The 25,983-nt window shown below is 39.9% G+C and overlaps 1 protein-coding gene across 1 annotated transcript in view; it reads left to right on the plus strand.

Moving 5' to 3' along the window:
* PTPRR (protein tyrosine phosphatase receptor type R) overlaps nt 1-25,983 on the plus strand; it is a 126,100-nt gene that overhangs the window by 75,184 nt on the left and 24,933 nt on the right. The window contains exons 6-7 of the mRNA XM_041411249.1: nt 19,816-20,002; nt 25,398-25,482. Of these exons, the coding sequence (XP_041267183.1) occupies nt 19,816-20,002; nt 25,398-25,482 (272 nt within the window). The remainder of the gene's footprint in view (nt 1-19,815; nt 20,003-25,397; nt 25,483-25,983) is intronic.

The raw sequence follows: 25,983 nt of genomic DNA on the forward strand, positions 1-25,983 counted from the left end.
TTGCAGTATGAAATGTGTGGGATGCCGCAGTTTTTATGCCGCCTGCGCGCACGCGGCGGTGCCCGGTGCCTTGCTGGATGCGGCTGTGCGAGAGCGCGGGGACAGTGACACCTAGAGCCGGCAGCAGCGCGGGTGTCCCTCAGCTGCTGCTCCTGCAGCAGGGATGGGGATCACACAGCCAGGATTAACTGGCCCAGTGCCCGCCCGCAGGAGGCCATTCTGCTCCCATGCTCCGCTCTCATGAGGCCCCACCTGGAGTGCTGCATCCAGCTGCAGTGCCCCCGGCATCAGAAAGATGTTAGCCTGTTAGAGCAGGGAAGGCCATGGAAGGATCAGATGGCTGCAGCTTCTCTCCTATGAGGACAGGCTGAGAGAGTTGGGGTTCTGGCCAGAGAAGAGAAGGTGCTGGGGAGACCTTACTACAGCCTTTTGATACTTGAAGGGGGCGTATAAAAAAGATGGGGGCAAACTTTCTCTTAGGACATATTGCAATAGGATAAGGGGTAATGCCTTCAAACTGAAGGAGGCTAGGTTTACATTGCATACAAGGAAGTAGTTTTTGAACGTTTGAGGTTAGATTGAATGGGGCTCTAAACAACCTATTCTAATAGAAGTTTTCCTTATCCATGGAAAGTGAGTGGGACTGGATGACTTTTAAAGGTCTTTTCCAACTCAAAATATTCTATGATTTTCCTAGGTGTGGTTTGGAAAGGGGTGGAACAGTGGTGGCCAAGTGCAGAGGGTGGGCTGAAGGTGTGGAAGTGGCAGGGCTGTCAGAACAGAGGCAATCCTGACCCCTTTCTATCACAAATTACTGAGGCAGGCAAGTGAAGGGCTATTTCTTCACAGCCTCTGTGCATTCTCTGGATCATTCAGTGCAGAATGCTTTGAAATTGCTCTCTTTTCGTGTGTTCACAACTGCTGCTCCTTTGCAGCCAAGACCTTCTCCACTGGCAACCCACATTATTCTATTGCTGACCAAAGGAGCAGGACAGCTGCTGTTCTCCTGTGGGTGTCATCTGTCTGATGAGCTGTCACAATATCACAGTGCCAAGGCCTGACTTTTGCATGCAAATAATTGTTTTCTCTTCTGTGAGCACATCTATGAATATTGCATCAGTGTTTACTTTTCTACTTAGGCTTTTATAGGTTTATATGAATAATATATACTCTTCATTCAGCAGAGTAAGGTTTCCTTTTATTCTGTTTCTTAGCCCAAAATTCATGTTGATATGAATGGTGCCAGTCAAAAGCAGAATCTGGTGAAGTGGAATATGGTATTTTAGATTTTTTTCTGAAAATTTTTAGTACAAGCAGTGAGTTGTTAAATCACAATCATGGTAGATATAAATATAAATACAAATGTTACCACACCAGCACAGTATTACAACAGGGTTTACATTTTCTGTGGCCACTGCAGCTGTGAGTTTTAGTTCCAGTGTTATTTGTGACTAAGACAACTGCATTTCAACTAACTAGTGGACAATATGATGTTTTGTTCAAATTAGTTACTGTGCAAAGATACATGGAAGAAAAGAGAATGTGGAAAATATCTCCTCTACTGTGTGTTGAAAACAAACAGTGCTTTGGAAAAATTTCTCAAGCATTTGTATTCCATTCTAGCCACAAAATCCTAAAACTGGCGATTATATTTTAATGATCACAGGGGAAAATTCACAGCTCTGTGTTTTCTTAGTCTGTTACATATTCATCAGAAACTTATTCTGTCTAAAAAGAAGGCCTCCTCATGATCACTATCAGGATGCCAGGACTTTTATTCAAAACAGATAGTATTTTACATGTGCCTTGTGCTGATTTTTTTTTTCTCTGCATATATACACAAGAGGGTGAAGATGGTAATAGAAAACAGTTTGGCAAATAAAGCAAAAAGCTGGCAGATAAGTGAAATAATAAACCATTTTTAAATGTGAAATAATTATGCAATGGTATGGAGGAACAGCTGTGACAACACAGGAAAATAGAAGATACTCTGTGAAAGGGAAGAGCCAGCAAGAGCAAAACTTGGATGGGAGTGGGCTGCTCGCAGGCATCATTCAGCAGAATGTGCAACCAATTCTGCAACCTCTACAGAAAATCAGTAGGCATCAGCATGGAGAACAGTACAGAGACAATCAATCACCTGAATCAATCAATTATTGCTCTCTACAAACATAACAGATGAGTGAAATTTGGCTTGAACTCTGACTGTGAGAACTCTGTGTGATGTTTCCCCACAAAGTAGAGCAATACTGTAGAAATCCTGTGCCACAGTTAGACTGTCCCCAGTGAGATTTCTCTTACCATCCTGAAGATCCCTGTAAACTGGCAGCAGAATTCTTTCACCAGTTCTAAGAATTGTTCAGTAGACATGCAGTGAGTACAGCTCACTGTAAGTATAATGAAACAAAAGTTAATATAGTGTGCATTATAATGCTAAGTGCACATCTCTGTCCACTTCCTTGTAACATGAGAAAGAGTGATATTCTAGTGGGAAAGAAGGCAATATATTTCTTTATAGTCTGAAAAAAAAAAATTCAGATAACCCATAGGAGTCTGTGGAACTCAGTGCCAAAAGGTAAATTTTTGAACAGGAATGTATTAGCAAAAGGTGCACGCACAAATACTGAGGGCAATTATTATTCTCTTTCTGTCTTCAGCATCCTTCCTCAGAAATGTCTTGTATTTTACACCTTTACAAAGAAAATCTTGTATAATTTGGGCTTCAGGTTTGTAGGTGGGAAAAAATTGCTCTTAATATTGAAAAGTATTCTCTTTTATTAGTCATTCTGCATAGACACACAAATTATTAAACTATAACTTCAGCCTCTTAGGCAATTTCTGTACACTGTAAATTGTCATCTGGATGACAAATACCACGGATGACAAATACCACAAAAACTAACTCTAATACCTGTTTTCCTTATTTTAGAAAGGCAGCATTCATTAAAATGAATCATTATCTTAACAATACAGTATACTGAATAAAATCTCATAAGAAACATTGGAGCCAGGGTAAAGAATCTGATGTGCTCTTTTCTTCATTAATATAACCTCAGCTGCACCTCAGGGTATCACTGTTCAACCACATCTCTGCTCTAATAGATGAGAAAAATTTCCAACAATTCTCTCTGTCTCTGTTCTGAATTTTAAATCACAGAGCACAGTTTCTGCAAATGGTGTTGCCGATCCATTATTATTTTACAAAACCATTCATTGTAATAATTTCAAGTAAAGCTCAGAGGGTAGCACCTTGCACTTGGGCTACTGTAGACATGCCAGATTTTGTAGTTCATTGCACAAACATGGTAACTTAATATATTTACAGGAAGGGGCCCTGGATTTCCTGGCTAAAATAAAGTAGCTTTGCATAGATTTGGAGGATAAATTTTCCCTATTATGTGGTGCTGAGTACGCTTTCTGCATTCTTAATTTAAATTGTAGGGATTGTTTCAGGAAAATGTCAGTGCAATTGTTCGAAGCAAAGCTATCTGCCAACATGAAAGTACGAGCTGTGGAATAGTTTTATGGTGACATCCTGTCAGAAGGAATTTGCAAAGCACCATGCACCAGTAAACTGAGTTTGAGGTGGGAGGCAGGAATTTCTGTGCTTTGATCTGTCTCTTCTACCAACTCCTTAGAGCACTTTGGGCATGGCACATAAATCTCCAGACATCTTCCTAACCCACTGGATTGCGGATGGCTGGATGTTGTGTCCATCTGAAGAGATGTAGCAAAGACAAGAACCTTAACCTGAGGTACAGTGAAAGTCCTACTTGCTAGTATTTGTTCACATCATTTAAGAATAGCGAGAGAATACAATTACAACCCACCTCACACACACTTTCTGAAAGACCTAAAAATACATTTCTCTCATTTGGCACCTCTCTCATTCCATTCTGGTCTGTAAGATCATAGAATCGTAAAATGGCTTGGGTTGGAGGGGACTTTGAAAGAGATCTAGTTGCAGCCCCACTGCCAAGAGGAGGGTCACCTTCCACTTGGTCAGGTTGCTCAAAACCCCATCCAACCTGACTATGAACACCTCCAGAGGTGGGGCATCCACTTAAAAATTTTATATACCCAGATGCACTTAAAGCACTAAAGCTGTGTAGCAGAGATTGGTTTGTGTCCATACTGCTAAGCTCTCCTTGCCTCCAGAGAATCAGGGCCTGGATGCAGAGTTCCTCCTGGGAATGGTTTGTGCCTGTGCTCATTCCCAAACTGAAAATTGCTTTGGAGTTCTCTTGTTGTCAAAGGCTAAAAACAGACCAGGGCTGCAATGATTGATATGTAGCACTGTCCTTCAGTGTCTGGGATTATTTTCCTGGCACTGTGATTTATTTTTCAAGATGTAGCTTGCACATGAAGTGTAGCAGCAGCTGATACAAAGGGAGCAAACCTGATTGAAGCAGTTGCTTCTTGCCTTTTAGGTAATTGTCTTTTCAGTGCAGGGTCTCCCTGAAGCCCTGCATTGTGGTTTCCCTCCTTCTCAGGCCATCTCAACTAGCTGGGAAGACACACTGATTTCTGGCATCTGCAGTCTGGATGAAGAGTAAAGGCAAGGACCTTGGGCTACCTGGGCTACTGAGGTGGGAGAAACTACTCTAAATAATGGGGAGCATGAGATGGGATCCAGCTTTGAGGGTCTCCTGCTCAATGCCCGAAAGGTCTGTGTTGGCACGTGGATTCATCACTAGAGAGAGAATAATGCTGTGCCTCCAGCCTGCATTTGTGGAACATTTCTGTGAGTGCACAGTAACACAAAAAACTTTCTGCAAGTGCCAGATCTTTGAGTTGCATGAACGTCTGTTCTGTCCAACCCATTACAGACGTCTTTGCTTATCTGCAGTGTAGGAAGAGGGCAGGAATGTGAATTGTCCCCTTTCTCTGGAGAGGAAGTGAACTCAGTCACTAGCCTAACAAAGACCCTCTAAAACCCATATTTTAACTATTTGACTCCTGGCTGGTTAAGAAGCTATTTTGGTTGTGTTTAGAGCTCTTTGAAGCAAAACTCTATGGGAGTTGTAATCTAAATAAATAAATGCAAATAACTGTGTACCATTGCCCAAACTTACACCCACAGTCCATTTCCCCATGTCTGTGGCACATCTTAAAATTACTTCAGGTTAGTGTAGGTGGATGGTAGGTTTCCATTCCTATTTCCATCTCTGTTTTCCCTTGTCCCACATCCCTCTTTTCTTCCCTTGCGAAGTAATAAGCTTTCCAAGGCACATGACTCTCACTTTTGGGAGTGGTTAATTTAGGCAAATTAGCCTACCCTTATTTAGAGAAATTCTTCTGATGCAGCTGCATGGCCCTCTGCTCTCATGTACAGGGGAAAGCTCAATTTAGCATATGCAGTCTATGCTAACCCTTTACTTTTGCCTCTGGGGTTCAGTCAGGAATTTTATAATAATTTTATTGTATTCCCAGGTCTCTCATCTGGCGTTTATTCTTGTTTCTCCAGTTGCTACTGGTTTTAGCTTGTACACAGGAAACCACAGTGCCAATCAGTGTCGTTCCCAAGGTGACAGGAAACCCTATTTGGTCGGATGTTGATTGTGCTTGTCTTTACAGCTCCACCCATCACATTTTCTTCCTTTTTGGCTTAAGTTAAGACAAATTAATCAGTGGCTGCCATCTGGTAGACAGTTTTGGTGGGTTTGCAGGGATTTGTCCAGCTGATCTTTTGAAAAGTCACACAAGGGAAAATATCCATGTTAATATTTGAGTGCTTCTTGAGCCTGGAATTTACAGGGACTGCTGTTATCCTGAGCACATGAGTAATTTGAGTTGTGTGAGTGATCCCCTTGTCTTTTTCAGCAGCAGTTTTGGGTCTTTAAGTGCTGTTTGGAAATCAGAGAGTTAAACTCTGATGCAGCTTTCCAGTGACTGATTTCCTCAACTCCTCTCTGCCTCTAATTTGTTTCTGTGCTTGACCATCCACGCATGGTTTCTGTGACTGCTTCACCAGCTGTCCTAATGTGCAAGCAGAGGGGGACATCTGGGAAAGTGAGGAGATGCACATTAGCTGGACTTGAATGCTCTGAGCATCTCGTCTCAGCCCTTAGCAGGATGTGTCCATCTGTGACATTTGCAACCTAATATATCACCTTTTCACAATGGTAGGTTGGAAGTGCTGTGCTAAGGGACAAAGGAACCACCTTCTTTATGAGATTGGTTTGTAAGTAGGAAGTATCTCCTGAGCCCTTGACTAGTACCCACAAGTACTGGTTTCAGCCAAACAACATAAAAGGAAGCATCCATATGAGATTTCCAGAGTTCTGATATTTAGCAGGAAGGTTGATTTTTCATATTTGGGGTTTGTATAGAAAAGTTTCCTTGAGTGTCCCCATTAATGTCTGAAAAAGTCTAATGCTTTAAGTTAAAACAAAAATATTCACCTTTCTTTTTGTTTTGGAATGCATTTATCTCTATTCATGATATTTCTTTTACAGGGCAGCCTAAAGCTGAACAAAGTTCAATTCCCTTTAATTTAAAATGTTAGAAACAGACAGAGAAAATAGTTAAAGAAAGAAAAGAAAAAAAACGAAAGTGCCTCCAAAGCTGCAATAGATAAGATATCTATTTAATAAATCTATTTATTTGAATTACAAGAAGCCATGTGCTGGGCAGTGCTTACATTCAGCTTGTCTTGTCACCATCAGTTAACAGTCCAGGCCATGAATCTCTTCTTTGAGTGCAATCATAATTAATTTTGTTTCTACGCAAAAATTATTCAAAATTATGAAAGTCAACATTATGCTACTTCTTTTTTGAAAAATCCAGTTCTGGATATTCAGCAGAGATCTCTTACATAGTCAGAGCTAGTATGTACAGAAAGCTTAACATTGTTAGCTAGCAGAAATGTCTCCTCTGTGCACATACACCTTTGCTCAAAGAATACTGCATGTAAATCTGTGGGGCAGGATATTTCTCAGCTCTTGCTGGAAATTCTCTTTAGCATTCTCACAGTACCTGAGAGCCTTGGTCACAGATCAGGATCCCTCTGTGCAAGACTCCATATGTACACAAAAATGCAATGTTCCTCTATCCAAGAGACTTACATTCTAGACATCAGACAAAGTAGTAAATGCATACAGGCAACCAGACTCTCCTCAACAAACAGAAGCAATAGCATCATGGCAGAGATGAGGATGCCCAAAGTATATCATGAGAATGGCTCAGCCAAAGAACTACTGCCTGGAGGCAGAGTTGATTCCATGCAAGGGTGACATTTCAGCCAGGCTCTTGCTAGAGTTGACTGCTTTGATACCATCACATCCAAGCTGATGCACCCATTTGGTTAGGCTCTGAACCTTAGCTGAGTTTCCAAAACATTTCAAGAACTCTTTTTGTAATTTTCCTACTACGACAAGTGAGACATAATTGGTTAAGTGATGCAATATGGTATTGCAAATCAGTGCCTGTCTTCATTAAATACCTTGCCTTTGAACCCTCCATTCATTTCTCTAACCAGGGGAGGCTAGAAGAATTTACAAAAGTGATATTTCTTTCTGGGACAGGGATTTTTCCTTATGTTCTCTATCAAAGAATATACATTGATGCTTAACAAACAGAGAGTATTGTTATTAATTTATAGTATCTATAATTATCCATGTTATGTTAATATTGTGATTTGATAACAGGAGCAAAACAACACAGCAACTTCAAATGACCGCTCAAATATGCGATAGGCATCAGAAAGGGAAGTCGTGTATATAATTCCCACACAGAAAAATGTCATTAAGTACAATGTTTCTCCAGGGAATTCAATCCCAGTGCTTCAGGATGACCAATGGCAGCTCCCTGGAAAACTGCTGCCAGCAAGAGATGTGGCTGGTGCTGGGCAGGAGGCAGCTGAGTTCTCCCCTCTGCCAGGGCTGGCTCTTCTGCTTCCCACCATCCCCTGACAGCAGCATCTCCTGTTTTTGAGATGTCTCAAATCCTTCCTGAGTCATAAAAAATTCCCCTGGGAGACTGCTGCATAGTCCAGAGGCTTTCAGTTCCTTTCCCTGGATTTGATAGTGGATCTAAAAGCACAGTCTCAAGGAAAACGATCAGAATGGCAGAAAAGTACACAATGGGTAAAAAATGCAATTTGCATGGGCTTCTTTCACTCCAGACTCTGTTTACCTTGTTTGGTCTCAGTGGATTTATAAACGTTTCTGGGAAGAGAGTTTGGCCCACAGAGCACAATACTGAATAGGTTTGCAAAAGAAGGCAGCATTGTGAAAAGCAGAAAGCTGTTATTGTAATTAATCCTCAAGTTAATCCTGTAGCTTCAGAGAGTGCATTTGCAATTTACTAATGAGATTATAATAAAATAAATGTTTTCTCCTTCATCACAGGATTTTCACAAATGTAGATGGTTTAAATAACCCTCTACTCCCCATGTATAGTGCTCACTATTGCCTGGCTCCCAGCTACGGAGCTCATCATCCGGGGTCAGTGCAGAGGTCATAAGGTGGGCTAAGAACTCTGTCTGAGGGAAAAACTGCAGAAGGGAAACACTGGGCACAAAGATGAGAAAGAACTCTTTGGTTCAGAACATTCCTAAAGTACAGATTGCCAGAAGATGGAGAACATACTGAAAATAAGTAACAGTATTAATTAAGTAATCCATAATTCCTGCTTGCTTTGTTCTTGTGTTCTTTCCCTAAACCTCCTCTTTCTATTGAAAAGAGGATACTGGTCAACCTTTGGCTTTATAGAGTACACCAAATCTATGTTCATATTTCTATATTACTTGGATGTATGTTAGCCTAACCTGTATTACAGCATTAGCTATATGATGTTCCTTCCCTGTGTGCTGGAAGAGTTTGTGCTGAGATAGATGGAGTGGAGGTCAGGTTGGGAGTGATTTCAGTTTGTCTTTCAGATATGACTTCTCTCCTTTCTCTTTATTTTATAATGCAATATGCATTTAGAGTAATACTACTTCTGTCAGGGTCTGTCAGGATGCTCACTTTTTCCCTCCTTTATTCAAATTCATAGAAGTAAATTTAAATCAAGCTGTTTAAGTTTCTAAATGCCATTAAACCTTTGCTAAGTCTTTCACACAGGACTGTGAATCTGAAGCAATTGTTATTATTTCACTCTGAAACTTTTAGTCTGTTCAAACTCATTGATGGTGTGTATGAGAAAGAGTAGACCAGAAAGCCTTCGCTCTGGCCTTCGTCTCTGGGCACAGGTACAGGTGCATTTCCCTGCCCTAGAGTCCAGCCTGTGCAGCCCCCTATAGGAATGTCTCTGATGAAGGCAGGTGGTCCAAGGCCATGGACTTCAAGGGATCTGCTGAGCTTTGTAGAAAAGAGCTCGAGATCACTTACCTGTCAGTCCCTCATCAGCTTTTCAGCCCTAAATAGGACTGCACAGCTTGGTGATATCTCTTTTAGAGGTCTACCTAACCTCTGAAGTGCCAGATAAATACACCATGGCATGCAGACATTTGCAGCTGTCTTAAAAGCATTTAAACCTTTCTCTGTTTCAAATTGCAAGCCTAAGTGGATTTCCTAACTTTATTTTCAAAGCGAATGCAGGCGCTTTTCACATTAATATACTTGTTTGAGCAAGCCTTCCCATAGAAAGCAAGGCTGGAAAGCCAGACTATAACAGTGGATCAAGGGAAAAAAAAAGCTGGAAAGAGAAAGGTCTATATATAAAGCTTAAGTGTCAGGTCTGGAGCAGCTAAAGAAAGGGCAGATCTAAGAGCACATACATGGGTCCTGTCCCTAGGAGATTAAATCCCATCAATTCATTGTACAGCTTGGGCTCATTAGTCACCCTGGAAATGGAGCTGTGTTCCAAAGTGGGTGTGTTACAAGGATTTGGGCTCTGTACAGGCAGCCTCAGGTGCTTTGTCCGCTGTGTGACTGAGCACCTAAGGCTGCCAGCTCCCTTTGGAAATGTCCATAGGTGGCGCAGCTCTGTTGAGCAACATTGTGGGTCTGGAGGTTTTGCATTCCTCAGAAACCGCTGCTGTTCAGTAATTTCTTCAAAGTGCACTAACGATTCATTTGTCTGCTTAGAAATCTTCCGTGTGACACTTGCAGTAGTTTAAAGATAATGAGGACCAAGTCAAATAAACAAGGAATGTGCTTTTTTATTATCTTAAGGTTGACAGGGTGTAGTAAACGCCTCTTTTCCCAGATGTTCCTTCCTGTCTTTCCCAAATGGCAAACTCACCAGGAAAGAACTCATTGTACTGATTAGCCTTCAAGTCACAATAAAAAAATCATTTTCTCTTACTGATACTGTCTGAAGATACTGTCCATTTACATTATGAATATTCCCGCCCATGTCTTTTTCCAGGTCAGCTGGTTTTGGTTAAAGTATCAAAAGAGTATTAAAGGACATCAGTGTGCAAATAGATTATGTATTTGCTTGTTGAATGTAAGGGTTGTAAATTATATTCCTTAAATGAGCAGCAGTTGTAGGATGGAAGTAGAATTTGTGCTCAAGAGATTAAGTATTATGGAATACATTAAGCTAAATTGACTTACCTGAGGCTCCGCCTATGGAAAAAAACAAATTAACTTTTTTTTTTCATCGAAAAGATTAAAAATCCACTTTTGGATTTTCAAATGGATCTATAAGATCCATTTTTCATTTATTTAATTATAGACTAACTGAATAGCAAAAAATGTCAGTTGAGTAGTCTTAAAAAAACACTTCCTTGAAGCTATAGCTCTAGTGTTGTACCTCTCCATCCTCACTTATTAGATCAGTTTTCTTAGATAGGCTGTTCTCTTTGTAATGCAGACAAGCACCCTCTAGGCATAATGTAGTGCTCAGGAAGAAGGGAGCCTTGCATGTTCTGGGAAAAGTAATCTGGCTTTGCACCTGGATAAGAGATCTAAATTGGCAATGGTGGTACATAGCTACAGCTTCTCCAAGGTCTCACAGAGGTACTTATGAATTGGAAGCATAGAGGGGAAACTTATACAAGTATGACAAAAATATTTTGCAAATTGCTTGTTTTCTTAATTTTTAAGCAAAATATACAGCAGACAAAATATGTGGGTTTTTTTTTTTTTTTAACAGTCCTTGCTGGCTTACCCTAAATAAATGCATTATCTGAGCTCTTTAAGTTGTGCATTTATTTAATATGTGCAGCCCTAGCAGTCAATTATTATTACTCCCCATCCTCTTTTCCTTTTTCCTATTCTTTTAACTCCTTTTGCTTATATTCATTTTAGCTTGGTTTAAATGAGCACGTGCATTAATCAGAGAGAGAACAGATCATCCAGTAAGTTTGTGCAATGAGGCCTCCCATATGACATAGAGCAATGCTGCAATGAAAGCAGATAAGAATAGTAATAAACAAGACTGCATTCAATTAAAGCTCTACCATGTAAAGAAAATTAACCATTAACTGGTAAACATTTGTTCAGTTCCTGGAATAAACAGCTCAAATAAGCACAACAAATTTGCATCTTCATTTATTTTTTGCTTCTGAACATTTAACTCAATTTTCACTCATGCTGCATACACACATATGTGACTATGAAGCAGAAACAGAGCTTTATGTTGCCATTCAAATTTTATTGAAGATGTAAATTTGCGTGACAAAATGCAATTTGACTGTAGAAATAATCTACAGGAAAAGATGGGAGGCTGTTTAAGCTTTGCATTTTTGAACAGTCAGTTCCCGTGGCTGAGAAGCATTGCCTTATCGAGGGCAGAACAGGAGTGAATTGGCAGAGCATTAGAAAGCCTGATTAAAAGAGGGAAAGTTGAAACTACACTCATGTCAGCTGTTTTCCTCTACAGGATATTGAGCCATTCCTGTCCTAACCAGATACTGATTGCTTAAAACTTAATCCAGAAGTACTTGTCAAAACCGTTTCCTCAGTTCATTTTGACCTGCTGAGCTGTGAGTAGATCCTGAGAATTGTTTGCAATTTAGTGCTAGGTATATTGGTCTCCTCTCGCTCATGGCTGTGGGAACAAGATCAGACCCTCTGTAGAGAATATTAAATGCCTCCAGGTCTTGAAAAAACTATTTAAATTCAGAGCTGAGGCTCCAAATCTGTTTCTGTGGACTCAGAGAGAGATGGAATATGCTGCCACGAGATTTCTTATAGCTGGGAGGCCACAGAGGATTGGAAGTCTTGCTTCACAGCAGCCATATATCCCTCTTCTTCTTCTAGCAGGAACACAACTTATTGTCATCATTTCCAGACCCCTACCTCAGAATCAGAAAACATCAGTGTTAAGTGTGACAAATAGAGAAAAATAAAAATACAACACTGGAATACTGTGAGGAGAACTGTGTGACAGAGCAAACATTAACAGAATAGCAGACAGTCTTCTCAAGAAGATGCATACTTCATATGCATCTTCTTATTGCCTGTCTTAGAGTCCTGAGCTTAAATATATTCCATATCTGGCTTCCAGGTGATGGGTATTAACTTCAGTGATATATCCAAGTAGCCTCTGTAAATTAGGTACTTGGTTTGGTGAGATGGGGCTCCTCACACCAATGGCTACAGAATTTATCTCAGGTACAGATATCTGCAAGCCAGAGTAGAAATAATATAAATATCAGTGATATTAACCATTTAATTGTTAAGCATGTTTGTGGAAAATTGGGCTAATACCTACCTGTCCATGTTCTCCTCTCTGGAGAGGAAAAATCAGAGCCAGAAGAATGTTTATCTGTGAGAGGAATAAGGTTTTGGAAATGAGGCCAGAAACCCATACAAAAAGAGAAATTTACTATTCCCATGCATGGTAAGAAGTCAATAGGTAATTTCTGGTGGTTTAAGTAGCACTGGTATGTCAGGAGATAGCAGGAGAGTGGGAAAGGTCAAGTTTTGACCTACTGCACACCCAAGTGCTGAAGGTGGACCTAAGGTCCTGAACTTTTTGTTTTTATGCATAATAAAGTAGCTGTAAAATAACCAGACATGAGCTGAGAAGAATAGATCCTTCAAGGTGTCAGTTTCTATCAATTTAGATTGGTCATAATGCAAAGTAAATTCATGTTTGGCCTTGTTAGTTGGTTGATCTCAACTTCTGATTTTTGAGTACTTCAGTCTGGAGTGTGATACAGGTTTGGTTTGTTGAAAATGTCGACAACCTCAGGTCAGAGTGGTTCCTAAAAGCCACAGCTCTTGTTCAAGTAAAACCCAGAATTGTTAGCAGGTAAAGGGAAGGTGAGTTTTCATTGTGGGTCTGCCAAGCATCTGCATATCAGTGCTTCATAGGGCACCTGGGAGTGTAAAAATTAAAAGTAAAGTATGGGCAATAAATACTATGTGCAAATATTTAGGTGCTAGGAAGACATTCAATACTTACCTAAGTATTTTTAATTCATTATTTTGTCAAACTAATAAAAAATGATATTAACTTTTGTGGAAAGGAAGAGTAAATAGGAGGATAATTACATTAATGGGTATTGTATATTATCAGAACTCATGAGGTTTTGTATTAGAATATTCTTTAATATGTGTTGCAGCACAGCAGAAAATTGAAACTTATGAACTCTACATTTCAAGGAAAGAATGTAGATGTAAGAAAAATGAATCTTCATATTTCAAATTGGGATGGTCAGTAACAGAGTTTTATTGTATTCTTAGAAGATTTGTTTGAGGTAGTATGCTGATGCTCAGAAGAAAATCAAGAGATTATCACACCCATTAATGTAACCACACTCTCATTCAGCCCAGATATCCAGTAATATCAGCAGCACTTGGTGGATATATATTTCAGGCTAGCAAGTGCAGAGCAAGAATCATATATATGGAATTTGGAAAAATATAAAAATTGTCCTTATGTATTAGAAGCAACTATTTAACAGTACTGTGAATGTTACTTTAAAACTTACCAAATTATTGCTTCAAATGAGAGTCATCTCTTAACCTTCTCAGGACTGCCTATAATAGATATTATAAATCTTCATTTGTGAATAAATTTCTCAGTTGTTTATTAGATGATCCATATTACTATTTGCCCAAGGCAGGAAATATCAGCAATATCTTCAGTCATTTGAAAAAATTATTTTAACCTCTTTGTACTTCTGGTTTTCTACTTTCCCTTTTTTTAACGCTAATTTTTCTTGATGAAGTCAGAGTTCCCTATTTTTATTTATTTATTTGCTATTGGTATAGAGGATTAATAACAATCCTTTTTTAATTTACTGTATTTTTCACACTTCACTGGCATTTTACATATCACATTAGTTCATCTACATGACCATGTTTTCTCTTAGCTCTTTTGCTAAAAGCAGAAAGAAAGCCAAGAACTGTATTTTTTCCATTGTTCTTTTTTTCCAAATATGCTTTTTTTTCCTTTGAATTGCTCTACTGAAACATAAAACTAGATATGCAGGTGGAGTCTGGCAGCATAAGTGCTGAAAAGGCTGTACCTAGTTGTGCTTTCCCAGCGCAATTCCAGCAGAGCAAACCCCACCTGCACGCAGTGCATTTGCTGATGATCACCCGCAAGGTGAGAGACTCAGCACCCGTGTCTAAGCCTAATCTGTGAGCACCAGAGAAACAAAAGGCACGGGGGAACTGTGGTGTTTTTCCCTTCAGTAAAACCCAGGGAGAATAGCCCTGTGGAATGTTCCCTGGTACAGGCAGGATCTGAGGACCCAAAGCAAACTCCCTCCCCAGCAGCTGCATCCAGCTGTGCTTCTCATGCTAATTGATGGCTTTCTTCACCCACACGCCTGATCCAGCTCCTCCTGGGCTGCACAGCAGCTCGGCTGGGTGGTGGCACAGCAGGAAGCACCTCCCTGTCCGCACTGCTGGGGTCAGAGGGCCATGACTCCTACAGGGCAGCAGCCATCGCCGCTGCTTCCAAAACTCTAGAGACACAATGAGAGGCCGAGGCTCAGGAATCTGGGTGTTGCATTTTTCACGCGTGCTGAATAAACATGTGTATTTGAAGAAATTATTCAGCTCAAAGACACAACTGGGAAAACATGTAGGGCAATTGGATTTTCGTAATCAAATCTATGGCTTAATTTTAGGGTCAGGAAAGACCTTGCAATGACCTCACTAATGTTTAATAGGGCTTCAGTAACCTGGTGGCCCTCCAAAGTGGACAGGTGGAGCTTCCTTTCAAGAATTTTCAAACAAACATTGCTTTTTAAAATTTTTGTTTAATCATGCCTTGTAATAAAATCTGCTTCTATAAATGCATTATTTAAAATACTCTGGTGAATTCTCATCAGTGAACTTGTTCCTATTACCCAACTGAAAAGAGATCTGTGAGTATGTAGTAAGACTCCCCTCTGGGATTCCAGACAATACACAGACACAAGTGGTTTCCTGATTGCATTTATTCACGTATCCAGTGATGAGGTGGCTGTCCCAGCTGGTGGAACTTCAGAAGAATTAGTCTCCTGACAATTTTAATATAATGTTGTCACAAATGTTTACAATTCCTCAGATTCCTCACATGGTACTCTTCCCCATCAAGACACAACCTTGAGAGGATGCTGGGGTAGGTGTCTCATAACAAAATCTCTTCTTTGGCCCAGACTATTCACATGGGGAACATAAAGAATATAAAGTTATTTAAAAGGGAAAAAAAAGCTTGGCCCAGAGAAATAAGGGAAAACCCATGTGTATGGGTCCCTTACTCTAATTTGAAGTGGAAAATACCAGTCAGGAGATACATACATTTTATATATATATATACGTATATACGTATGTATGTATGTCTAAGTAAAATGAGCTGTCTGACTTGAAGTGTCACTGGTCTGATTGTGATTTCCTTATTCAAAACTTAATGTAGGCAAGTGCTAATTACCAAAAATGGGCTTTGTTTTAGGTGGTACCTCCTTGTTGCTGGCCTTGTGCAGTCCCTCCTAGTAAGGTGGAAAAAGGTGAGCTCAATAGGTATTCTCTTTCCATCCAGGTAGTAAAACAGAAGAGAAGTCTTGCTTTCTACTCTTTAACAGAGAGTGAGGAATTTAACTATTAGAGGAACATTGAGAATCCAAAGAGTCTAGAGGAGGAGCTGAGACTATAAGCATCTTCTATAGAACATACGAACACATGATGGTTCAGGCCCTCCCTCATCTTTCAAGACAATGCAAAATGTTCTGTTCTCAGTCCTGTTCCTCAGCACAAAGAATGCAATAAAGAAGTCTGTGTGATCAATGCTAATATTGGTTATAGCATTTCTAATGAATGTAAACATTATTTAAAGAATTTTATTACTTGAAGAATAATTTTTCAAAAAGGTTCTTTGAGATACCCATATTTGTGGAAGCATTACCTCTGCGATCTATTGTTTGTCCTCTTATGAACTTCTAAGAAGATTACTTTATATTCAGTTTTTAGTCAATGTGTACCTTTTAATGCATTAAATATGCACCTAAGAACTGGTTCTTCTTTCCAGAGTAAGTAAGATCCTCAAGACCTCAAGTGTTCATCAATAATCCCCATAAATGGTAAAAGCTGTAAACTCACAGTTATAATTAGATCAGGTATATTTTTTGTTGTTGTTAAGAAGGAAATCACCCTGTTGCCAAGACTGTCAGTTATAACAATGTAAAAGCCAAAGAAAATATTAACATTTTCACTGTACTTTGTTACTGGACAATGGGAATACTTTTCCTCTATATTAGGAAATCCCAGTAGGCTCTCCCAAAAGTATGTCTGAATCTAAATTGCTACCCATTTCTCAAGCAAAGGTAGCCTAAAGAGATTTGGAGGAATTCATTGCACAGCTCTTCTGTGGATTTCTGGATGGTTTTCAAAAGACTGGATTTGCAATATATGCACTCAGAGCCACCTGTTTTAGGGATTGCCTTTTTCCATGGAATAAATTGCTAGTCATGGTCAGAAGAGGTTCTTGTGCAGAGGGGTTTTGTGACAGAGAGATCTAACAGGATGTTGTCCTTGAGAAGTGGTGTGGAGCTGGGAACTGATTTTCTCCCACAGTCTGGCACAGTCCCCAGGGAAATGGGATAGGCATATGAGCCAGCACCCTCCTGCAGGTCCAGCTGAGAGCAGCCACCATGGTGTGCCCAGTTCCCAGACCATCACAGCTCTGGATTTGGGTGTGGGTGCTGGTACTGCTGACTGGGACCCCAGTACCATGCAGGCTGTGCCACGAGGCACAGAGCACTACTGGTAGTCTGTGCATGTACCACTTACCCATCATTTTTTGCTCAGGATGCTACTTCACTTCTGCTTACCTTCCAGCACAATTAGCAGAATCATACCCCACCCACTTCCCTGTGCCAACAGAAATTGTCCCTATCTACCCCTAGAGGCAGCCAGACACCCGCTGCTGACTCACTGTTACCATCTGCAGGCCTGGGCAGCAAAGCTCTTGCTGCCACCCACCCATCACCTAAGCTGAAATAGACTGTGAACAGAATGTCACAATGTGAGATTCACCTATTCCACCAGGTGGTCTTGTCTCTTGGACATTATTGCTTTGTGCTTTGCTAAGTGAAAGGGGAGTGACTGGAGTAATTTCTCTTCATGTAGACTGACATGATACAAATCACTTGATTAAAAAAAAATTACTGAAGCTGACATGTATGAAGTTCAATGAGGTAAAATGCCAGGTCCTGCCCTTGGGTCACAAAAACCCCATGCAGCTCCACAGGCTGGGGCAAAGTGGCTAGGAATCTGCCCAGTGGAAAATGTGGATGTGGAGGTGCTGGCTAACATGAGCTGAACATGATCCAGCATGTGCCCAGCTGGCCAAGAAGCTGGGCATATGCTGGATCATGGCATGCTGGTCTATGTCAGGAACAATATGGCAGCAGGATCAGGGCAGTGACAGTCTCCCTTCACTCAGCACTGGTGATGCCACACCTTGGGTCCTGTGTCCTGTTCTGGGCCCCTCACTACAAGAAGGACATTGAGGTACTGGAGCGTGTCCAGAGAAGGGCAATGGAGATGAGGAAGAAGCACAAGTCCTTGGAAAGGCTGATGAGGGGGCTGGGGATCTACAGCCTGGAGAAAAGGAGACTCAGAGGAGACCTTATTGCTCTCTACAATGACCTGAGAGGGGGTTAACCTCTTCTCCCAAGCCATCAGGAACACAGAAGGGGAAATGGCTTCAAGCTGCACCAAGGGAGAGTCAGGGTGGAAGTTAGGGAGAATTGTTTCACCGGAAGGGTTGTAAAGAATTGGAATGGGCTTTCCAGGGACATGGTGGAGTCACCATCCCTGTAAGTGTTCAAAAAACAATTGGCACTTAATGCTGTAGTTTAGTTGGCATGGTGGTGCTCAATCAAAGGTTGGACTCACCAGTCTTGGAGGTCTTTTGCAACCTTGATGGTTCTGTGATTCTACAGAGGAAAGCATTCCCCCAACATTAGTAGCATTTGCCTCACAGATACTATCAGATGATGTCTGTATTATAATAATATGTGGTATTGCTGTAAAAGGGACTGTTGTATCTTAACATCCAGTGTTCAGAGAGGTGTGTAGTCACACTCTCCTAGCAGTTCTCCTGCAGATGAGAAATGCACACAACCAAGCAGAGTTTCAGAAGAAAAATTGGAATTATTGGATAATAGGTTATCCAGTAAATAGTTAATCATTGGAGTATGGGATTTTAGAAATGGGCAAGGCATAGAGTTATATACTGATATGGCAGGATGACTATTAGGAGAAACTTGAGACAATCTTATGCTAGTTTGTGCATACCCAAGCATGATAAAGTAACAAAGAGTTCAAAGAACTTCCTTGTAAGCACACCTTAATGGAAAACCAATACTGTGCAAAGTTAGGAATCAGACTGGTGTTCTCATATCTCTATACGTGCATAGCTGCTTGGTAAATGCTAACTGAGCTGGGCATCTGTAGTCCAGCTCAGCCAGCTGAATCTGTCAGTCTGATATGGATTGATTGCTACTTAGTAAGCACAAAAGCTTTGATAAATGCCTATAAATTTGTGTTTAGTCATCACAGTTTGCAGACCATGGATTTTTTGAAGTCAATATGCCTAAAGTTAAGGGTTGAGTAGATAGTATTTGATTGATGGATTGAAAATACAAAAAAAAAGCCAGTTGTCTTAAGCATTGTTTTAAGAAAGCCCCAAAAAGAATAGGGCTCATACCAAGCCCCATACAAGTGTGGTCTATGTGAATTTTCGTGGCTCAAAGTTGTTACTGAATCCAACTTTATTTTCCTGTAGAAATGGAAATGTTATGAAATTTCTAGTCCTGGAAGAGATGTTTGGCATTTCCAAGTAGCCCCTTTTAAGTCTATGACCATTCCTGTGTATGACTCCTCAGACAAAGATAATTTATTGTGGTTTATTGCCTCTCCCTTCCCTTCTACCTAGCATGAGACATTGTCTACTGTCTTGGTAGTCCCAATGTTTATACTTTCACTTATTTCTTCTGTTTTTATAAAATTTTCCTGCTCCATTATGTATATTTAATTTCAGTAAATTCTTAAATATGCATCCGACATAACTGTAAATTTATTTCACACTGTTATGTGTATCAGTTAGAAATATATCCCCTGTACTTTTTTCTGTGAAATACTTCTTCCTTACCAAGATACCACTTTTGCATTTGACATTCATAACAATAAAGTAGCATATAGGGAGCTGTTTCTGCTTCTAAGAATAATTCAGATAGTTGCCTCCCAGCACACATTTTTGCAGCATTGGTTGTTAGATTGAAGAAGTAGGATGTCCTTGGTTTTCTGTTGGCTCAGTGGTACCAGTGAAACTAGTCTTGCAGTCTTTGCATGCCCAAATCCATCAGTGACTATAGAGAAAGTCAGGGTGCATAAATAACTCAGGATCAGCTTCATGACTATGGGATTTTCAGTAACACAGATCTTGCATAACCAACTGAATTTTTTTCTAATGCAGGCGAGGATCCAACGTCTCACTGACTTTGGATATGAGCAGCTTGGGAAGTGTTGAACCTTTCGTCACCGTGCCAACCCCACGAGAAAAAGTAGCCATGGAATACCTGCAGTCAGCTGGCCGCGTCCTGACACGGCAGCAGCTTCGAGACACAGTGGCATGTTCTCATTTACTTCAGACAGAATTCATGGTGAGTTTAACAACACGCTTGAAATGAGGATTTTTGACATAAGTGGCACAACAGAAACTGTGGAGAAAAAATCATCAGGCAACACTTTAATGTCAAGGTTCAAATCATTTCCAAAGGGCAGATTAGATAATTTCAAGGTGGTGTTTTATGTTTGTGCACTAAAGACAGAGAAGTCAGTCAGTTATATCCATGGGTGATACAGATTTCTCTTGACCTGAAGTCCCATCATAGACAGCCTAAGCATTATAATACAGCTACAGTGCAAACAGTCAGAACTGTAACAGTGTGACAGTTTCAAAGAGATCATAAAGACTGTGATGAAAACACAGTCATAGTTGGAGATTTTGTTTATTCCCATGTAAACACCATCTATGTTTGCAATTTGATCACTAAATTTTTAGTCACCGTAAATTATTTTTTTGGAGCAGATAGGGACACACATCCACAGTCCCTGTCCAAAAGGGACTTTTTTCCCAAGGTCCAACATACCTTTAACAAGCATGCTATACAGCAGCCTAATATACTCAAGAAAAAAAACCCCTGAAGTGTTTTACAAGTGTATTTATTAGTAAAAAGGGTAAGAATCTAAAATGAGCAAAGTAGCCAGATGGAAAAAAGTCAGAGCAGAAAAACCTCAGTCAGGAGAAACACATTACAACACATTACTTTAAGAAGACCTGAAAAAGTCTGGTATTGCAAAACACTCAGATGAAAGATGCTGTCAGAAAAAAAGGAGACACTTTTTACAAGGGAAGTAGAAAAGAGCATAAACTGAAACCACCTGAATGTGAAAGCTGAGTAAGCCAGGGCAAAAAAGGTTTTGCATTTAAAAAAAAAATCATAACTTCATATTTAAATAGATCAAAAGCATGAAATTAATAAAGAATACAAAGACCAATTGATGATCAAAATGGTATAAAAGTGATTTGCTAAAGTTGAACCAGTAGGTGAGGAGTGACTCCATTATTTGCATCTGCATTGACCCTAGAAGAACTTAGGACATTTCCTACATCTGTGGCAGGGATAGGTTCAAGCAGATCACTAGAAGTTCTGTCTGATATTGAAGCATTAGTGGAAGTGATTCCATAAAAAGTCAATAAAATTAATAAAAGTAAGCTCATAGTCACCCAGGAATCCTAAAGGAGTCCATATATGCACTTACTGATGTATTAACTGGAGAGGTGTATTGTAGCAGTTGTGCTTCAGCAGCTGAGGAATCAGAGGGCCAAAGGGAGCAGTTTTTCAGAAAGGTTCCAGAATTGATCCAGAGAACTGTATGTCTAGAAATCTGATGTCTAAATCAGAGAAACTGGGAAGAATTAAAATTAAACATGCCAGAGCACGTGACTCCTTAGGTTTCACTTTGTTTTCAATTTGTGCATGCAAATCAATAGATGATGAGTGCCATCTTACTCTAAAAATAGCTTTTCATTATGGATAATTGCAACCTATGGAGCAGCCCTTTCAATTACCTTTAAAAACCAAGGTTTTTATTAAAAGTCATTTGCTTAATAAAAGTAAATCCCTCAGTTCTTCTTCCAAAACATGGACAGACAGTGTAGACAGAAAAATTACAATCATCCAACATACTTTTATCACCAGTTATGCCATAGGTTCTCTGCCATTCTGCTACTTAGGCAGGAAAGTCAGAAGAAATAACTTCATCATGCCTAAGCCCCCCATGTTAGGAGACAGTTTGTACAGACAAATTGGCACCTCACAGAATCCTGTTTACCCAAATCGTATCACACAGAAGTTGTGCACAGCTTTGGGGAGACAGAGTCACATTTTATTTGTCCCTCAAGGGGGCACAACATGGCTTTGGCCATTCAGTGTTTCCACAGAATTTTATTGAAAAGGTCATGATTCATCTATGCTGTTTTTAAAGCATTTTAAAAAATGTGTTTTAAGATTAAGCTGTTGAACAGTATCTGTTTGCTGTGTTCCTAGCTCCAGATAATAGCTCAAGTAGGAACGTGAGGCATGCAAAGAACGCAGTATATAACCCTCAGCCATTCTGCTCACACAGCGCATTTTAACTAGCTAAAGAAATACAGTAAGGCAGTCTTCTGGAAACTACAACTATTAGATCTCATGAAAAACTTCCAAATGGAAAAAAAGTGGAGAAATGTTTAAAGTTTACAGTGGAAAATTAAAACATGAGCAGTTTCAGGTTATTTTTAGTTCTTCAATTATTTTTCATTAACAATTATAGGGGCATTACTTGATTAAAGGGTATATTTGGTTGGGAGAATGTACCTGTTTTGCAAGGAGGAAGAAACATAATTTACCCAGCACATATGTTTTCTTTAGTAGCCTGAGTTGCTACTCTTCAAAGGATAGAAGATGGTAACAGAAGATAAATTTAATTCCCAAAACACCCAAATTTCAAAAAATACAGTCCTGCATGGGAAAGTCTCTGACCATTAAATCTAAAGCATTAGGTCCTCAAAAATAGGAGGGATGAGTGTAATGACTGCCTGCCGGAATTTTCCTAAATTTTGCCACATTTTCTTGAATGCTTTCGGAGACCCAAATCATACCTCTTCAAATGTATGAGAGCATTTAAAACTTAATGTGAGCCAGAATAGCTGCTATTAGAAGGTATCACTCAGAGAGGGAAACCAGCCCACGACCAATATGCATATGCATCTATAATTGCATGCAAGTGACTGAGCACGGGAATGTGTGCAGTTTATGCATTATTTGCAATTATTTCATTACATATATATGTTTAATAAAATAATTTTATATATATATATATATATATATATATCTGCTATACAGCTACAGAGTTTATATACTGGTTTGCACATGTTCCTGCTCTTTGCAGTCTGCTGGGCTTATTTGCTCCCCTGTTAGCAGGAATGTTATCGCCATATTATCCTATCTTTTTTTTTTTCTGGAATAATCTCTTTTTTCTCACAGCCAGTTTCAGAATAAGTGACTTGTCTGTGGCTGTGATCCACGGTGTATTGTCAGATTTCTGTCTGTGCCCTTGGACTCACAAGTACTTACTACTGGGAGGAGACCACTGATTAGAAAGTGTTTACAGGATGTAAGTGATTAATGTTATTAATGGTCCCGGTTGGCCCAAAGAAATGTGTTTCTGTTTTCAACTTGGTGGCATTTTTGCATCTGTCAGTACTCACCAAATAATAAACTATTAAAAAATTTCAGCAGCTGTAATAAGGGAGACAGCCACACATCTGGAAGACCCTCACCGACCACCATCTCTTGGGCAGGCAGAGGACTTCCTCACGCATTTTTTCCAGTCTCTGTCGATGACAGAGAGAGATCCCATTAAGCACAAGCTTAGTGTCTTGCTCTCTCTCATTTGGTCCATAGTTTAGCACAGAAACCTTTCAGAGGCCATGTGCTGGTGGTGTTTGTACTAAGCCGGAACTGAGCTAGGGAAGCTCTAGGTCAGCCAGTTGGAACAATTTGGAGCCCAAGGGGCCAAGGGTAAGTCTCAGACAGAGGTCACCACTGGGAAGCAGTAGAAGTCAGAGGGGAATATGAGGAGGGTATGGGAGCTCATTTTGTAGTTTTGTGGATGAGGAAGCAGCATTAGACACAGGACAGAGGTGAGACCTGAGGCAGTGGGCATGAGGTTTATGCAAGAATGAAGTCTTAGAAGTGAGAAGATCCTGAACTTAGGACAGCCATCATATGGATGGCAGTACACAATCTGAAAAAGGATTGGGTGAAGTACCTGCAAGGAAGGTGCATCTTAGCAGCAACACTTTGGCTGGCCTGACACAGCAAGTCATTCTTTTGAGGAGGCAGCCGAGAAAAGATCAAGGAAGAAACTGAGTGAGGGAGAAGGGAAGAATAAAGAAGGTCCATGAAATGCAGGGCATAATGCAGAGAAGGTAGAATAATAAAAATCAACACAGGTGCAACCTCACATAGTAAGATGTTCGGAAGCCAAGTTGGGAAGTGAAGGTGAATCACAGCATTTCAATATGAACCATCTAAATTTTACTTAAATTTGCCATCTCTTCAAGCAATAAAGTGAGAGAGTATCTTCCCCTGCTTGGTGAACCCATGTAAAAGTCTGCTGTTGGGTGCCTGCTTGACAAGCTCTTAGAGGCCTCATCCCTGCTTCTTTAAAAAATATCCCTGCAGAGGCCAGCCATGCTGGGCAGGACCAGAGCTTGTGTCTGAAGGACAGGGACCATGCATCTCTGCTGTACCAAAGTACTGGCTAAGCCTGCACTTCTAGAGTAGAAACCAACTCATTTTGGAGGAAAATCCTTAAGTAAATTTTCCAGTGATGCAAGCCAACAGATCCTCCTCAGGTTCCTAGTGTCTCTAAGAGGCAATTACATAATATGCCACTGTCTCTTAGGCTAAATGTCCCAGACTAGCATGATGTTTCCAAGTCTCTAGTTATGACTGTTCTTCTAAGTAGAAGTATTAATTTACTGAAGATAGACTTCCAGCTTACTCTAAGACAATTTAAATAATGGTGGCCAGAAAAAAATATCAGCATAAAAATGCAGATTTGAGTGAACTGAAGCAGTTTTGATGTGATTTTGCCAGATTATTTTAGTTGTTAGAGCATCCCCCACAATCATGGAAAAAAACCATCCTGCCATTTTTAAAGGGTTGGTTTTATTCAACTCTAGAAACATTGTTTTAGGACCTCAAAATCAAAATTGTTCTTATTCTCCCTTAAACCAAGTTAAACATTTTGTTTAATGTAAATTTTGTGGATTTTTAATTTTTGTGCTGACAAACAGTTTGAAAAACAGTAATTTTAAGTTTATGAGTTTATAATTTGTGTATTTTTGAAATTTAAAGGAAACTGTCACATTAGTTACCTGCACATCTGCAATGTAAATCAGTCACTAAAAGCTGAAAATTAAAAGCAAAAGAAATAGCTTCAGATTTTTTTACATTTGAGTCTGAATGCAAAAGACTAAGGCGCTTCATTCTAGTAGTTTAAATAAAAGGCAAGTGAGGTCTTTGAATTTCATTGATCAGGGCTTACCACAACATTTTTTTAAGACTTGCCATATATTAATATTTAATTATTTTTAATGTTCCTGCCCCAATTATGTAAAATATTGCTCCTTTTTGCCACAGTACTGTACTTTTGAATTCCACTTCTCTGGAACTATAGTGCATTTTATCCTTAGTCCTAATCCCATAAAAACTTTTTTTTTTAAATAATTCATCATAAGTGTTCCTCGGAAGTCACCCTTCAATATGCAACTCCCTGTGTTTATTAAAGGAAGGGTGTTGACAGGCTTGAGGTGGGAACCATTTTTTTTCTTAATGACTTTGATGTTAAGAGACAGTTGTGTAACAGCAGATGGCCTTCTGGTGATAATTTCCTGCATGGCTCCTTTGGAAACATCAGTCTGATTTAATTTATTTTTTATAGGAAATACCAATGAATTTTGTGGATCCCAAAGAAATTGACATCCCGAGTCATGGAACTAAAAACCGCTATAAAACAATTTTGCCAAGTAAGTGAGCTAGCCCATGGTTTCCTACACTATGATATTTAGTCCTGCTTTGAGAATGTATTGCTGTGAAAATGTAATTGTCTTTATATTTGCTTGATGTGTATCCATTCATACTTGTATTTATAATCCATGTAGAAAGATAACAGAAGCCCAGTGCTGTAGGACTGGCAAATGCAGAACTCTCACTGGATGCCTTAGTAGCTACACAGGTTGGCAGCATCCCAGGCACATGCTGAAGGGCAAGCCTGGCATATGTGATTTTTTCTGAAAGGCAGCTCTGGCAGATGGGACAGTAAGGTCTGCCATGCTTTGCAGCAGCTCCTCATCATCGCCCATCTTGCAGTCACTGTATTCTCTCTGTTTGGGTCAAGATACTTGGGACTGAAAAAGCCCAAACTACAAAAAGCAAGTGCAACCTATCTTGTCTTGTAGTGGGCTTCCATCTTTAAAGGTCCTCTGGTGATTGCTTTTTTTCTTCTCCATGCACTAAACTCTCTTTGT

The sequence above is a fragment of the Onychostruthus taczanowskii genome, unplaced genomic scaffold, assembly GCF_017590055.1.
Source record: "Onychostruthus taczanowskii isolate IOZ18803 unplaced genomic scaffold, ASM1759005v1 scaffold35, whole genome shotgun sequence".
NCBI classification, from domain to species: Eukaryota; Metazoa; Chordata; class Aves; order Passeriformes; family Passeridae; genus Onychostruthus; species Onychostruthus taczanowskii.